This window comes from Mustela lutreola, chromosome 15, assembly GCF_030435805.1.
Source record: "Mustela lutreola isolate mMusLut2 chromosome 15, mMusLut2.pri, whole genome shotgun sequence".
Lineage (NCBI taxonomy): Eukaryota > Metazoa > Chordata > Mammalia > Carnivora > Mustelidae > Mustela > Mustela lutreola.
In genome coordinates, this window is record NC_081304.1 from 37,131,181 (window position 1) to 37,147,993 (window position 16,813).

General features: G+C 41.6%; 1 protein-coding gene across 4 annotated transcripts in view; it reads right to left on the reverse strand.

Annotated features, from left to right (window-relative positions):
* The window catches only part of HEATR6 (HEAT repeat containing 6), a 32,066-nt gene extending 15,592 nt beyond the window's left edge, over positions 1–16,474 (reverse strand). For 2 of the 4 annotated variants that reach the window (XM_059148367.1, XM_059148370.1), the window contains exons 1-9: positions 16,244–16,474; positions 12,650–12,757; positions 10,396–10,536; positions 9,791–9,906; positions 8,852–8,966; positions 6,729–6,830; positions 5,695–5,832; positions 3,490–3,788; positions 2,569–2,746 (exon numbers count right to left, since the gene is read on the reverse strand). In XM_059148367.1, coding sequence (XP_059004350.1) covers positions 2,569–2,746; positions 3,490–3,788; positions 5,695–5,832; positions 6,729–6,830; positions 8,852–8,966; positions 9,791–9,906; positions 10,396–10,536; positions 12,650–12,757; positions 16,244–16,450 — 1,404 coding nt within the window. In that variant the 5' untranslated portion in view covers positions 16,451–16,474. Of the gene's footprint in view, positions 1–2,568; positions 2,747–3,489; positions 3,789–5,694; positions 5,833–6,728; positions 6,831–8,851; positions 8,967–9,790; positions 9,907–10,395; positions 10,537–11,237; positions 11,314–12,649; positions 12,758–16,243 lie in introns of those variants that run through there. The other 2 variants (XM_059148368.1, XM_059148369.1) reach the window with 2 other exon arrangements.
* Between the last annotated feature and the right edge of the window lie 339 nt (positions 16,475–16,813).

Genomic DNA, 16,813 nt, shown 5'->3' on the forward strand with positions numbered 1-16,813 from the left:
AAAGGTTTTCTTGAAAATCTGCAACTGTATCATCTCTGCGTAACAACGAGTAAATCATTTTTGCATGCCTCTTGTAGCGTGGACTCAAACAAAAAACTGAAAATTTATTGCTTTGAAAATAAATGTGTAGTAGAACAAAATGAGTCTTTGGAATTAAGCACAATCACTGAATTTAGGAAGATGACAATATATTAGGAAACTGTGTGTGTGAGAGATTGCTCATGAGAAAGAATTCACGCACAAGTCACAAGTCTGCTCATCCAAGAAAGAACTAGATCAGGCGCTGGAAAACTTTTTCTGTGAAGGACAGTAGCACACACTTTACAGTTTAGACTTTGTAGGCCCAAGAGTCTCTGTTGCAACCACCCAGCCACAGCAGCACAGACACTAAAGATTAAATAGGAATGTGTTCCAATGAAGTTTTACTTATAGACAATGAAATCTGAATTTCATTTAATATTTACAATCATGAAATATCATTTAAAATAAAAAATTTAAAAGCATAAAGCTATTCTCAGTTCATGCATCATCTAAAAACATACTTTGCCAACTCCTGAGTAGATGGCTGGTCTGAACTGAAAAATGTAGATGTTATGCTAAACCTCCATTCCTTTAGATAGTAATTAAAAACCATGATTCCAACAGCTCACAAATAAACTATAATGAAAAGCCAAGTTGTGGAGAGTCATGAACTGATGTTCAAAAGTTAAAAAATTTTAGCTCAATTAACTTTGGTACCCTATAAGGGAAAAAGTATCCATGACCATCAACAGATGAAAACAAAAGTAATGTCACTGAAACGTATCACTGAGATATAAACTCTGTATAAAAAATTGATACTATATCAAATTATACTTCTCATAGTTCTGATTTAATTTCCTTTAAACCCCGTTTAACATATCTTTGTTGCTAAAAAATTCTACTTATGACACTGAGTTGTTCAAGTTCTGCTTCACTGACTCTTACATCAATATTTAATAAACTGTTGACCAGTTCTGATCAGAAATGACTGATCAGTTCTGACCAGTTCTCCATCAGAAATGACTGATGTGCAAGCAAACTGTAAGAGGTGCAGCTCTCCAGAGAACTCCTTTTGTTGTTTTTAGTATCTGTTTACAATGATGGATGAAGACTTTTCAGTCAGATAAGCATCAGTGTGCTCCATTTCACCAGCGGGGGGTTTCACTTCCTTGGACACGCAGTCTTGTTCAAAGGTAATGAAACTGCCCTTTCCCTATCTTGCTACCTACAGATGCAGCAGAAATGTTTGCTACGGTAGCTCAATCAGTCCTTATGTTTTCTTTAAAAAAAAAAATAAATAAATTATTTATTTAAATTCAATTAATTAACATACAGTAGATTGTTTCAGGGGTACAGGTCTGTGGTTCATCAGTCTTATATAATCCCCAGTGCTCATTACAACACATACCCATCTCCAATGTTTTACCCTGTTACTGCATCCCCCCAGGCCTCTTGCCTCCAGCAACCCTCAGTTTGTTTCCTGATTCTCTAGTGTTCTCTTAAGTTTGTTTAAGTTTAAGTGAAAGTTCTCTTAAGTTTGTTTCTCTTATGGTTTGTCTCCTTCTCTGGTTTCATCTTGTTTTATTTTTTCCTCTTCCCCTATGATCCTCTGCCTTGTTTCTTAAACCCCACATATCCTTTTTTTATGTTTGTTTGGTCAAAATCTTTCTGGGAAGGTGATAAAGAAGTCACTGCTGGGAGTGGGTAGCAGGGAGGTTTCGATGCACGTGGCTGTTCCCTTCTTTGGCTTTGTCCCAGGACTGATTATTCTGCACAATTGTTCAAGGTTACTTTTATTTGATTGCATTCCCAAAGTTGGCTGCCTTTAGGGTGGAGGCATTTGAACACAGTGTCAGGGTCTCTAGATCTGGAGATACCCAAGCCAAGGTCATCTGTATCTTGGTTGGCCTTATAAGGAAAACCTACGTCTGTAATAGTTAAAAACTGGCTTTATTCTCTTTCCTATTTATGCTAACTATTACTTTAGAGTTTGATTTGTTTCTCCATTTCACAGTTCTCCAAAAGAGAAATAAATAAACATCATGGAATTTCAAAATCAGAATAATTCTCAATGTACCAAGAAGAAAGTATACCCTATAGTGTGTTCCTTAGATCAAGTCTGGATAATAATCTAACCCCACTATGGACCAAAATATTCCACTGAGTGTTTAAGCCTTTTTATTTTTCTTATTTTCTCACTTTTTATTTTTCTTATTACAAATACCATGGCAATCAACATTTTCACCAAAGGGAAGGAAGCACGGCTGCTTCAGTGCAGCTCAGAAGGGACACTGGAGTTTTAACCCTCACTGTGCTCAGGCTTGAAGCAAGCCCTGGGCAGCAGGCAACCTCATTGTGCTCTCTCTCAACCTGTTAGGCACATGAGCCCACTTCCTATCCTCCTGCCTGTCCAGCGGTTCGCAAGTCGGAACTTAGGTTGCTATTAGGGAGAGCTGTATTCAGATGAGATCAGGTATGGCAGAGATAACAATAAAGATGTGTAAAGTTCTTCTTCCTGGTATCACGTGAAAATTTAAATGCTCTTACCTTCGGAGAAGGATCTTTTAACGTAAGAGTCATCAGGGACACGGACTGAGGGCTGCCAAGCTCAGGTGTATCGGGAACAAAGGCTGACCAGTAGCCATAAAGAACTTTTTTTTCTATAGATTTTATAGTAGAAAGAAAACAGGCTAATGCTCCTTGGCGAACTTTGGCTTGGTAAGACCTACCCAAGAGAAGGAAGACAAAGTCTTTTAGTAGTTTTTAAAAAATACAGACATGAAAGTCTGTTTATTTTAGCCAACTCAAATGATACATTCAACATTCCGAATAAACCCTAAGGTAAAGATGCCAATGTGATAATTAAAACAAATATTTTTCCATCAAAACACATGAAAGCAATTTGTTTATATAACAAGTTAAAAAGTTGACAATATAAAACAACTAGACAGAAAATAAAAGGGCAACAGTTTGACATCAGGAAACTAGTGTTAGATATGCAACACTGCAGAGTGTCCCTTCATCCAGCAAACTCACCCAGAGTACATAAGTACGCTCCAGGCATTGGGCTGAGGCCGACAGACATGAAGCCCGTCCGTGCCCCCCACAAGCTCACGAGGGACAGAGACAGACAGTTAAGGAGATAACTGCAACACAGCATGATCAATCCTAAGGTGGGAATAAGCCCACGAAGTAGGGACCTAAGCCAGAATTGGGGGGGGGGGGGAGCATCAGAAAAGGCTTCTCAGAGGACATGACTGCTGAGCTTGTACTCAAGAGGAGCAGTGGTTAACACGACAAGGAGACAGAAGGGGGGGGAAGTTCCAGGCAGAGGAACCACATGTATAAAGGCCCACACAAATGAATCTTCAAGTTCAATCCTGTCTGTCAGTCAGCTTTTTAAGCAAAGTTATAAACTTACAAGCAATGGAGATTATAAGGCATAACAACATAACAAAATACTACTACCTCATTTTACTCTGCATGCCTCCCTCTGCGTCGGAATAGTCAGACTCACTACTGCTGACCCTTTTCCAGCTGGCAGAACGGATGGGCGGGGAGAACAGGTCTTTCCCGGCAGCGCCATCTCCCTCTACGGGCAAACTCTGGCCTCCCAGGGTCGAGGAAGAGGGAGTGTTCCCCTCACGCAGGTGCTCTCTGCCTGAGGCAGCGACGGGGGCTACCTCTCTTTCACCACTGGATTCTTCTTCTTCCTCTTCTTCTTGCTGGATTTTCTTCGATTTGACTTTTGATTTTTTCTTTTTATTCTGATTGTAGGAGCAAATGAACACGTATATATGATAGCTACTGGTACCTGTTTCATTTAATAATTACTAAATATGTCTCCAAAATGTAGTATGAGGAAAGAAGAGAAGAGAAGAGGAAAAAGTGGCACTTCCCCCTCTGGGTGTCTGGGGCTATGCTAAGGGCTTACACACACCCCACTGGACCACGGGAAACAAGGCAGGAAGTGTGTGCAACAGAGCCACGCTTGGAGCCCAGCTTTATATTCTACCCCCGTGACTCTGAGCAAATCACTTTGCCTTCCATTAGTTTGACCTTCCTCACCTGTAACGCCACCTTTCCTGAACAACTGTGAACGCATTCAACCGCAAGAGAATGCGAGTACAGAAAAGGACGTGGGCGACAATTTTCTCCGTTCTCCCAGATAAGACATGTAGCTAGGGCCACTCCAGATGTAGAAAAGAAATGCTAGCCCACCACATACAATGCATGTTTTAGGGCACTGGGGCTTTGTAGGTATGAAGTAAAAGCCTTTCTCCTACTTCTTTCCAAATGTCTTTGGAATATGTGCCATCCTTTGCATTCTCAAGGTCCCTGACTTTGAGGAAGGAAGGTCCTCGTCCCTTCTATTTCGGATTATTAATGTGGCTCCAGACTCACACCCTTTTACTTGCTACTGTAGTGATTTTTCTAAGACGTGCATCTGATCACCTCACTCCCCTATATGAGTCTTCATCTCTATATCCTGTAAGATAAAAGCTGACTCCTTAGCGTACTGTATAAGACCCTTAGGATGTGGCCTCTGCTACCTGCATGTCCCAGCCTTCCTCTGCACGCACCTGACATTCTAGACTACTGGTTGACAAATGGGCTACGCGCATGCTCCTTCTCTATGCTTATGCACTTTGTTTCCTCTGAGTAAAACTCTTTCCTTTCTTTTTGTACTTTACTCATTCTTAAGTCTCAGTTTGGCCACCACATTTTTTAAAAAGCTCCCTCTAGAGGCGCCTGGGTGGGTCAGTCATTAGGCATCTGCCTCAGGCTCAGGGCATGATCCCAAGGTCCTAGGATCAAGCCCCGCATCGGACTCCCTACTCTGCGGAAAGCCTGCCTCTCCCTCTCTCACTCCCCCTGCTTGTGCTCCCTCTCTTGCTGTGTCTCTCGGTCGAATAAATAAATAAAATCTTAAAAAAATAATAAAAAAATAAAAAGCCCCCTCTTACCCCTCTATTTGGATTGGGTACTCTGATGCGATCCCAGAGTACCCTGTGAATATGCTGATGAAAGAAATCACAATACCGCATTGTAGTTGCTTGTTTATCCACTTTCCCCTTCTCTTCCAAACTGTAAAAAGTAGAGTCTATATCCTTAATGCTTAACATAATGTCTGGGATGTAGCAGATGTTCAGTTAATGTTGTGTAAATCAATGAGTGAAAGAATTTCTCATTATAAGCGTTTGGTAATTAACACCTGATACGTTTCTAGATGAAGTACTCTGGCTCACGTATCTGTATGTTCTCAGTTTTTCAACATAAGGGAGTATAAGGGATATGGCAGCTATATGAACAGGCTGGGAAACTTGGTAGTCGCAAGAGAGACCTACGATATTTACCAATCAGCCTTTTATAGAGAAAGTTGGTTGGCTTGTGGTCTCGAGCATTTGGGGAATGAGGATGTGTGGCTTCAGGTATAAAGTAAACATCCATTGTTACATCTATTACGCTGTCTAGAACTCTTAGAAATATAAGAGACTTGAACTGGTGTTTTCAGCAGTCTGATGAATTTAAATTTACTATGCTAAAAACCCTAAACTGAAATCAAATTCAAGGTGAGCCTTTGGCACAAGTAGTGATGCAAATCATATAAAACACATATAACAAGCAATTAAAGGCAATCCACAACTTAAGCCTAAGCAGACAAAGGCATACCAGAGTTGGTCGGGAAGTGCTGGATTCAGGTTGCTGTGGTTTGACAGGTGGTCGCCCGTCGTACTGAGGAAGTAGAGTCGGGTATAACACCGTGGGCAGCTCTATGTTTAGTCCCGGGAGTCCATGAAACATAGATTTCTAATAATGATGATTAAGGAGACACACACACACAGAAAACTAATCATAAAACAATGATTCGCCATGTTCTGGATCACATCAATGAACAGATTAATGTCTAGAAGCTTATTAAGGAAATTAAAATGGACAAAAAATTGATACCTTGGTGGTTTAGGGGTTACAGAAGCATTTAATTTCATCTGGATAGATCTATCCTGGCCATTAGGTTAGACTTGATTTTAGTTTATTTAATCATGTTTTTTATTAATTTTTAAAATTTTTCCAATCTGTTTTATCCAATCCTTTGATCCATAAGTTTTTAACCAATCTATTGTTCTTTTTTCACTTACGCATGTCTACACCCAGCTGTTTGTCTATTTGGGTGACGGGACAGGGAAGAATTTGACGTTTTTATGATTATCAAGCTAAGTTACCACACATGGCTTTGAACCGAGGCCACTTCCTGGCTGAACTGAAAGGTGAGTCCCCAGAGAAGCTGATCTGAACTTCCCACTGACCGGCAGGCTCAGAAGCCAAAGGATGCATCCTCCTAATGTGATCCTGACTGGCCTGCTGACTGCATGGGCCCAGAGCCAAAGGGAAGCTCTGGTTCTTCTTTCAAGTAAAAACAGGTTTGAGATGATCTAAAACTAAATTATTTACAGATCATAACCTATTCCTTTCCTAACTTAAGATTCATAAGTAAAGTTGCAGAATTTTGATATATTTACTTAAGGCAAGTTTTATTGTTTTCAGTTCTTAAGTATGCTTGTATATGAACATTTGAATGATCTTTCCTAAAATATAATACCCTAAAGCTAGCCTTAGAGTGATGATGTGAAGTGGTTCTTTTGCCTGGGGTTTAAGGAGGAAAGATACCATAATGAGGACTTGGGTTTAAACAGGCAACACCTCACCTTTAGCACAGCCAGCAGAGCTCCAAGTTCCTCAGTCTGTGTCAGTTTCATCTTGCCTCCATTTAGAAGAGACTGTATACCTTTTAATGCATTTTGTAACAACTAGGGGAAAGAAGGGACAAGTTTAAAGGTAAAGGAAATGTAGTTATCCAGGGATCAACCTTCTAGCACCACTGAGGCTGGAAGAGAAAAAAATCTCTAGATGATGAAAAAAAAAATTCAAAAGGAGAAAAAAAAAAAAAAATGAAGATCCAGAGGAGAGAGATCTGATGAACTACTACTAATTATTTTCTAGAAGAAAAGAGTGCTCTCACGGAGGAGTGGTCTTATCCTATATGTTTATAAGCTAGCACGTACAAATGGTGAGCAAGAGAAAAAGAAAAAGAAGAAGAGGTGTGTAGTGGAAAGAAGGTGATAGGGATGGAAAAGTAGCAGTGAAGATGGGAAGCGGGGAAGCTCTCTGATGCACCAACCTCACTAGTTCTTAAAAGCAAAGGCATGTGTGGGGAGCAGGTTTCCAGAGAGCAAGTCTGATCCAGATTAATCTTCTGACCAGCATCCTCATTAAGAAATACCATCCTGAAGAAATACTACCCCCACGGAGAGGATGTGGACAACAGCCTTTTTCTGAAATAGTGGAAACACTCAAGAAGCTTCCATTTCCCCCTGTTCTGAGGACTGTGTCATCCTCAAAAGGTCAGAAGCTGACCCTCTGTGGCATGGGAAAGTCACCCAAAGTAAAGCAGGTGTATGCCAAGCACTGTCAATGCTGTGTTTCGTAGACTGCTCATAGGGCCCTTACAGGGTAATTGCATCATCTGTCCCATTTCAGACAGAAGGAACAGGGAAGCTCAAGAAGTTCAGTAACTGGGCCAAGGTCTCCCAGTGACAGCAGTCAGAATGCACGAGGTACATCAACAGGTACTGAAGAGCTGCCCTAGAAATATTCACTTTAAAAAGGAGACAAAGGGGGATGCTTGGGTGGCTCCGTCAGTTAAGCTGCTGCCTTCAGCTCAGGTCATGATTCCAGGGTCCTGGGATCAAGTCCCACAACCGGCTCCATGCAGGGAGCCTGCTTCTCTCTCTGCCTCTGCCTGCTTGTGCACTCTCTCTCTCTCTCTCTCTGATAAATAAATAAAATCTTTAAAAGAGCGTGTGGGTGGCTCAGTGAGTTAAGCCTCTGCCTTCGGCTCAGGTCATGATCTCAGGGTCCTGGGATCGAGTCCCACATCCGGCTCTCTGCACAGCAGGGAGCCTGCTTCCCCCTCTCTGCCTGCTTGTGATCTCTGTCTGTCAAATAAAGAAAAATCTAAAAAACAAAAAAAAGGAGATAAAGCTGAAAAACAGCATATTTAATATGACCCCACTTGAAAATTATAAAGTTATGCTCATTTACACACAGAAATAATATCTGGGGGCTCATAGAACAAACTGTTCCAAGTGGTTATATCTGAGCAGGGAACTATGAGGAACTTTCATCATCACAGATCTGTAATTTCTGATATGTGTCACTCAGAATTTAAAACATGTTAATAAATTGTCATATTTCTATCAGCTTTTTTAAAAAAGAAATAATATTGCAGATACTGTTGAAATCCACTCTCTTCCATCTAAAAGATATGTACAAAGGGTGCCTGGGTGGCTCAGTTGGTTGGGCATCCAACTCTTGATTTCTACTCGGATCATCATCTTGGGGTCGTGACATCGAGCCCCAAGTCATGCTCCATGATGGGTATGTGAAGCCTGCTTGGGATTCTCTCTCCCTATATCTCCTGCCCTTGCTTGTACTGTCTCTCTCACTCTCTTTCTCTCACTAAAAATAAATAAATAAAATGACAGTTACTAGTCTGAAATTGTATTGCTTTTATAATCAGGAGAAAAAAAAAACACTTTTCTTTAAAAAGCTTTAAAATTGCAAAACAAAATAAACAGAAACTGTCTTGTAATTTAAACCGGAAAGATACAATGTCCATCTTTTTAAGTTACAAACATCATGCATGCCTAATATCTCTCAACAAAACTAATTTGACAACCAAATTATACTCTTTAGTAACAGCCTCCGTTCGACTGCTGCTTCTAGACACATCTGTAACATTGACAAGATCAGTGGTAGCCCCACCTACCATGCAAAATGTGATATCATCCATATCAGATGATTTTGGAGACTGTAAAGTGGTCAAGAAAGCCTGGAAGCAGATATTTGGGTAGGGCTCCTCCAAGTACGGCTGTCCCGGCACACTAAAACACATATAAAAAAGCAATGCAAACTCAGTCTCCTTTGAAATGGGACTTGCAAAAGAGTAAGAATTTAAAATAGCAGTAATACAGACCAACAGAGTTGGACTATGCCTTTGGATGAAACTGTATTGAGGAAGAATGTGCATTTTGCGTAAATAACTATGACTAGGAGACAGCACAAGGATGGAATGCATAGGAAGGAGGAAGAGTGGTTTCTATAGGGAAAAGTTACAGAAGTCTGTAGTGGAAGACCAGAGGAAGAATTCCTTATTCTGCTTTTCAGGGTTTAGAGGGAAGTAACGCAGACAGGTCCTGTCAAGCCAGAGGCACACAGCTGAGCCAGCCCGGCACCCACCCTAACAACACTGCAGTATAGAGACCAACAGCAGTTTAAGTCTGTGCTCCTCATTTTTCATTGCAGACATCTACAACTGGGTGGCCGGGATGGGTGCCAATTTCTTAGAAGAAACTGGTTTTGACAGAGGCCTCAACAAAGCTTAAATTCTTATGACTATACTCTAAAAGATTTAATATGGTTAAAATTTACATCAACGGAAAACAAAGCCTTGGCATATGGCACACGGACTCCTTTTACCCTATTTTAGGGATAAGGTCCTAGTCTAGTTTTTCCTTTATCTTTTCTATAAGCAATATCAAAATTAAAAGTAAACAATATAAGATGATCTTATTAGCAAAGAACATGAGAATCACACAGTAGGTTATTTTTCTAAGTTGGCTCTGGTTTCAGACTGATTGAACCACCCACAAAGGGCCCATGAGAAGCCCTGTCTTACCGCAGCTGGGAGCCGTGAGCATCCACATACCTGAGACACAAGTTTGCCATACAGTGCACGGCAGCTCTCCTGACTTCAGGGTCGGGCTGAGCTGAGTCACTCAATGTCATCAAAATCCCACTCTTGCCCAGCAAGTCTGGGAGGTACTAAAACAAAATAACAGCTAATGTTGGTCAAAGAAAGCTTCTAGGAAAATATTACTCTTTAGACAGATGTCAGTTTTTAAACTAAAAGGCAGTTAAGTTCCACAAGACTAGCTGCTAGGTAAATCTTCCAGATGGGCATGCAAAGGTGTGCCCCAAAACACCAGGGGGGATCACCACTCCCAGCCTAGGTAGTTGCTGAAGCTCTTCCGTCATGGGTACATAGCTGAAGGGTAATAATAATAGTAACAGAGATTAATAATAATGGTAATGACATTCACTGAGTGCCAAGCACTTCACGAGGACTGTCTCACTTCATCCTCAGAGGAACTACTGTACACATGAAGACACGAGGCTCAGAGTCGTTGAGTGAGAGCTGCTCAAGGTCACACGTACCATGAATGATAGGACCAAAACCTCAGAACGGGCCTGTTGCTTCAGAGCCTGTGTTCCTAACCTTTTGAAGGAAAGAGAGAACACAGTTGAAACTACCTTTTGACATTTTGAGCCATTGCAGTAAACCAGAGCTGCCAGGGCTTGAAGGATTTCCACGTGTGTCCAGGAACTACACTGACGAAGAGCAGAAATAGCATAGCCCAGCAGGAAAGCCAGGTTCTGCTCATCCACAATCACCTATCAAGACAGGAAAAAATATGCATGATTTAACTGGTAAAAAGATATCTTTATCCTTTCGGACATGTATGCTCACCTGAATCAAGCTATGAAAGACAGAACACATATGCCCATCTTTCTGGTGTCAAAAAGTTCAGCTCTGAAGGCCCTGCAAGTCTGATCATGACAAGGCCTTCTCCTTGCCCCAGGGCCTTGCTCATCACCTCCCCCTTTATTCCCTCCACACAAAGGAGAACCTGGCAAAGACCTTGTAAATTTTTCTTGACACCGGCAGCTATAAATACATTTATATGTGTAAGACTCAATCCACTAAAATTGCCTTCTACATAGTAAATGCTCAACAAATACACTGCGAATATGTATGTCTGCTAAATAGCTACTATGTCTCACTCTGATGTGGGGAACAGGACAGGAAGACGTATCTTTGTCCTCAAGGAGTTTATCATCTTGTTGGGACAAAGCTGGTTAATCGAAGTATCAATTCATGAATAACTGAAATAACCTGTCATCAAAAACTAGGAAGTCGGCTAAGGGCTGTAGGTACCATATGTGATCAGGAATTTTTCCAACTGCCTGAATTACAAAGGTAATATATCTGACAACAGTAAACATTCAGAAGGTACCATATCAGTGTGAAAAATTCTAAACTTGAAAATAGACTCATTTCATTTAGGAAGTCACACGTAGCAGACACTGCTTACCTATCAGCATTCATCTCCTGTCTCCTGCTGGCAGAGTACTGATTTTATTTGGTGGCTCATCTCTTGCACATGAGACCTGAGGGTAAATCCCAATTAGCTAAGACAGTGGTCCTCTACTGGGGGCAATCCTATTTCCCAGGGAAATAAGATTTTTTTATGGCAGTGAGTATAGACATTCACAATTGGGGGGATGCTACTAGCTTCTAAGGGAGAAGATAAGAGAGATGCTGCTAAAATCCTATAATGCACAGGACTGCCACCCACAACTAAGAATCATCCAATCCAAAATATCAATAGTGCCAAGATTAAGAAACTTTGACATAAAAGTTGAGCTGCACATTGTAATCATCTAGGGAGCTTAAGCCCTCCAGGTGATTCTAATATGCAGTCAAGGTTGACCCATGGTTTAAGCCACTCATGGTAAACCATTCCCCTGATCAGAGGGGTGTAGAGGGGGTTTCATATGACTTAGGTCTCTCCAGCCAAATATCAGGGGAGGTCTGATGGAGACTGTGGGGGACAAGAAGCCTCGTTCTTAAATCAAAGGAACACAAAACAAATCATTCTTTTGCTTCTGCAGGATGTTATTTATTTATTTCACATGGGAGGCCTGGAACTGAGGCCACCATCTTGACTGTAAGAGATATGGAAAACCCATACAAACAGTGAATGAAAAAAATGCCATACGTTTCTTCTTATTAAGTGCCCCTTGGGAGTTCCTCCCTTGGGGGTTGTGACATGAGATAATTAAAAAAATTTTTAGCTATTCTAGGTTGGTTTTTCTGTTTCTTGCAGCCAAAAGAATCCTAGATTACATAATACTAATTGTAAATTTTATGCTAACTATATTCATGTACTCATGTGGTATCCTATGGTAGGTAAGAGCCGCAACTTCTGAACTGTTTCTAAAAAGATATGAGATTTATTTAGGAAGTTAAGAAGGTTCTGGAAAGAGGGGAACCATAGTACAGACCTTGATATAAATAACAGAGGTCTTTTCATCTAATGTCCTCTTGCTCCCAAGCTACTTCTTATGTTTTATGATGAACAAAGTAGACTGCAAAAATGGTAGCTTTCGGAAAGGGGGATAAATATTGGTAGGAAAGAATCAGGGTATTGTTTTAACTTTTTCTTAGATATATCTTGGTCAAATACATCTTCCATAAAAATTCTAAGACCTGGAGGCCTCAGTGCTATTGGTTTCTTGAACCAAACAGAAAGGGACACCTCTCATGGACAAACTTCTGGAACTGAGCAGCATAATTTTTTTGGTCAGAATTATATTTAATATCATTCTTAGTAAGGAAGTGCTTCTTGCAGTTTCTCAAAAGATCAGCCTATCATACCTAACACAAATGTAGCATTTCAAAGGTTTAGTTTATGATGGATTCTAAGGTCATACGTGTGATTACCTGTAATCTGTTAAGTAAATGGTGGATAAGTTGAGACACTTTGCTGACAAGATGATTCTGATTAAGAGGCACCAGTCGGCAAGCTTGGACTAGAAGAGTACAGACATCCTACCAAAAAAAGAAGATAATGAAAAGGCAATATGCCTATTAGTCAAGTGAAGAACCACCCCCCCACCCCCCACCAAATATAGCCAAACAGAAAAATGAAAGTGAATGTTCACACTCAAAATGAGGAAAGATGAAATCTGAAGTAGAAACTCAGAAAAAAAAAATTAAATGACATCACAGAAATATGATGTCCTAAAAAAGTATAAGACTCAATGTGGTTTTGGTCAGGCTGACGGCTCCAGAGTCTCCACATATGTAGAGACAGTGCAATTAAATAACCAAAGAAAGGCCTCCAGAATGTGAAAGTACACAGTGAAGTTAAAAACACCAAAAAGTAAACAGACACATGAAAAGATGCTGATCACCACTCATCATCAGGGAAATGCAAATCAAAACTACAATGAGACATCACTGTACATCTGCCAGAATGCCAGAACGGCTAAACACAAAACACAACAACAGGTGTTGGCAAGGATGTGTGGAAAAAGGAACCCTCATGCACTGTTGGTGGGAATGCAAACTGGTGCAGACACTGTGGAAAACAGTATGGAGGTTCTTCAAAAAGTTAAAAATAGAACTACCCAATGGCACTACTGGGTATTTACCCAAAGGATACAAAAACACTAATTCAAAAGGATACATGCACCGCTGTTTACAGCACCATTATTTACAACAGCCAAGATGTGGAAGCAGCCCAAGTGTTCGTCCATGGATAAGTGGATAAATATGTGGTTTAGATATCTATAGTGGAATATTACTCAACCATAAAGAAGAATGAAATCTTGTCATTTGCAATGACGTGGATGGAGCTGTAGAATATTATGCTAAGTGAAATGTCAGTCAGAGAAAGGCAAACACCGTATGATTTCACTCATCTGTGGAACTGAAGAAACAAAACAAACAAGCAAAGGGCAAAAAAGACAAGAGAGAGAGACAACCAAAGAAATAGACTCTTAACTATAGAGAACAAGTTGATGGTTACCAGAGGGGAGGCACGTGGGGTGATGGGGGAAATAGGTGATGGGGATTTAGGAAGGCACTTGTGAAGAGCACTGGGTGATGTATGGAATTGTTTAATCACTGTATTATACACCTGAAATTAATATAACACTGTATGCTAACTATATGGGAATTAAAAATATTTTTAAATAAAAAAAAATAGAACTCATTCATTCCTATCTTAAAAAAGAAAAGAAAGTAAACAAATCATATTTTCAATGCCACTGGGAAAATCAGGAATGGCACCTGGATCAATTTATTGTAAAATAAGGTAATTCTTCAAAAAAATAAAGAGGGCAATCTATTTGCAAATCACACTATTCATTCATCCACTGATGTTTATTGAATTGAAAGGTTTGGAGCACCTACTATGTGCTAGGTAGTGTACTAGATCTTTGGACTCCAAAGATGAACATGTTCCTGAACTTTGAAAAGAGCTCATAGTGAGGAAGACAGAAATACTCATAAATAATTAAAGTGAATTAAATGCTGAAAGAATTAACTGCAAACTCCATGGGGAAATGGTAATTAGGGAGGTCTTATGGAGGTGATTTTTTAAAAAGATTTATTTATTTTAGAGAGAGAGAAAGCACAAGTGGGGGTGGGGGGTGCAGAGAGAGGAGGATTGAGAATCCCAAAAAGACTCTGTGCTGAGTGTGGAGACTGATGTGGGGCTTGATCCCAGGACCCTGAGATCATGACCTAAGCTAAAACCAAGAGTAGGACACTTAGTCCACTGCTCCACTCGGAAGTCCCACGGAGGTAGGTTTTTTTGTTTTGTTTTGTTTTAGATTTCATCTATTTACTTGACAGAGAATGAGAGGGGGTGGTCAGAGGGAGAAGCAGACTCCCTGCTAAGCAGGGAGCCCAAATGTGGCATTCGATCCAGGAAGTCCAGGATCATGCCCTGAGCCAAAGGCAACCAACTGAGCCACCCAGGTGCCCCTCACGGAAGTGATTATTAAGCATAATCTGGAATGATCTGAAGGATGACTAAAATCTGCCAGACAGACAAAGCAAAGAAAGATACAGCAAGCAATGGGAATGGAGTGTGCAAAGACCTAGAATACCAGTAGGTGTGAAACACTAGTAGATGCTGAGGAACAGCAGCTTTTAAATGACTGCACACAAGGCACAAAAGGAGAAGGGACAGGAGACTTCAAAGGCACATATTTTTGATTAAAAATATATCAAATTATAATAATAAAGCAAAAGGTCCTAAGTACCTCCTTAATTCCATTCTGCTCCCTGGGGACATACACTATTATTTCATTATAAACGCTTCCATTCGTTGCTGTGAACTCTTCACCATCTATAAATGTATGTATTCTCTTAGACACGCTCCTCACTCAACATGTCATACTGCAACGAACTGTTCCATACCCTGCTCTGATCATCTACCAATATGTATTGAAGACCTCCCCAAATCAGAGCTTTGCCTTTCGAATAAGATTTTTTCCCATGAAAAAAAAAGACCACTCTAGTAGTAGAACAAAGAATGGTTCGGAGAAGAGCTAGACAGGAGGCTGAAGAGAAGTTTGAGAAAACCAGTGGAAGAGTTCAGGAGTCATCTTGCCTGAGGGCTTAAGGCACTGCAGTGGGAGCACAGAAAAGGGAATAAGAAATATTTATGAGATGGAATCTGAAGAATCCGCATTGGGTAAGATCTGGGAGGAAAGAGAAAGCACCAGTGTGACTTGGCAGACTGGCATGTTTCCGTGAGCTAGGGCATGGGATGGGCTGTGGATACAGTTGTCTCCAGAGAAAATGTAACTTCGTTTTTAGGAACTGTCAAGTTTGAGGCACCTGTGAGCACCAGAGGCAGTGGTATGACTGGGTCAAGAGTTCTGGGAGTTCAGTAAGTAGAACTTAGAGTAGAAGACATCATGGTCTGATGTCTGTGAATATTATTATTACTCTAAACAGGAGGCAGATAGGGAAGAGCTAGCAGGAAACAACATAAAATGGCAGGGAGCATGGGACAGCCTTTGCTCCAACTCTACCTCTGCCTTTTGCCAGCAATATGACACTGGATCTTTACGTGCCTCAGTATTTTTATCAGTAAAGTAGATCTACTACTACCCACGTTGTAAGATTCCTCGGACCGTACACCATAAAGTACAGTACATGATGATGGTCTGAGTACCAGGTCTTCAATAAATGAAGAGTGAATTTTATATGGCAAAGTGTTCTGTGCGCAGGGAGTGGAGCGGTGCGACCAGAGAGGACACCTGCAGTGTTATCAGAGCAGAAGTCATGAAGTGGGGTTTTAAAGATGCGAGTTTGCCAAGCACTGCAGGATCTTCAGCTGGAGGAGAGCAGAGACTGCCGCGGTCGGAGGGAGCCTGGGAGCCTGGAGCTAAGTAACGCGTAGCGGAGCTGGGAAAGGCCGGGCGCGGCAGGCGGGAGCTACCGGCTGGGTCCCTGAGGCTGGAGCCGGGGCCAGTAGGCGCGGCCCGAGTCCTCCCCACCCCGCACGCCGCCTACCTCCGGAGCCACGCCGCCGCCCTCGCTGTAGTTCTCAGAGATGAGCTGGTCGAAGAGCAGGTGGATCTCGGTCCGGGCGGAGCTGCTGTCATCCGGGCGCAGGGCGCAGAGCCTGGCCGACAAGCAGCGAAATCCACTGCTGCGCTCTGGTGGTGGCTCTCGTGACACTTCGCGCCCGGGAGAGCCGGCGACTTGTACGGCCGCCATCTTTCCTAAGTAGGACAACAGAGAAACACTTCCGGGGTATTCCCGGCTCCGCGCGCCAGTTCCGGAAATACTTCTTTAGACCGGGTCCCTCTTCGGAGTGCTTTGAGAATATTTGTCAGAAATTAACTTGGAGGGTTTTTTGGTTTTGTTTTGTCTTTGTTGTTGTTGTTGTTGTTGTAGCTTTACCTCCCACTTGTCTTTGAGTCCTGACTGAAAAGTGGGACTCTATTTGTCCTTCTAGAAAGTGTGTTCCTGGACAGGGCTGACGTGGCTATTTAGTACCAGCGTTTCAGAAGGGCTGGAGTTGGAGGGGCGGTTGGTGGTGGGAACGGCAGAAACCGCTGTTTCTACGACAGCCTTGGA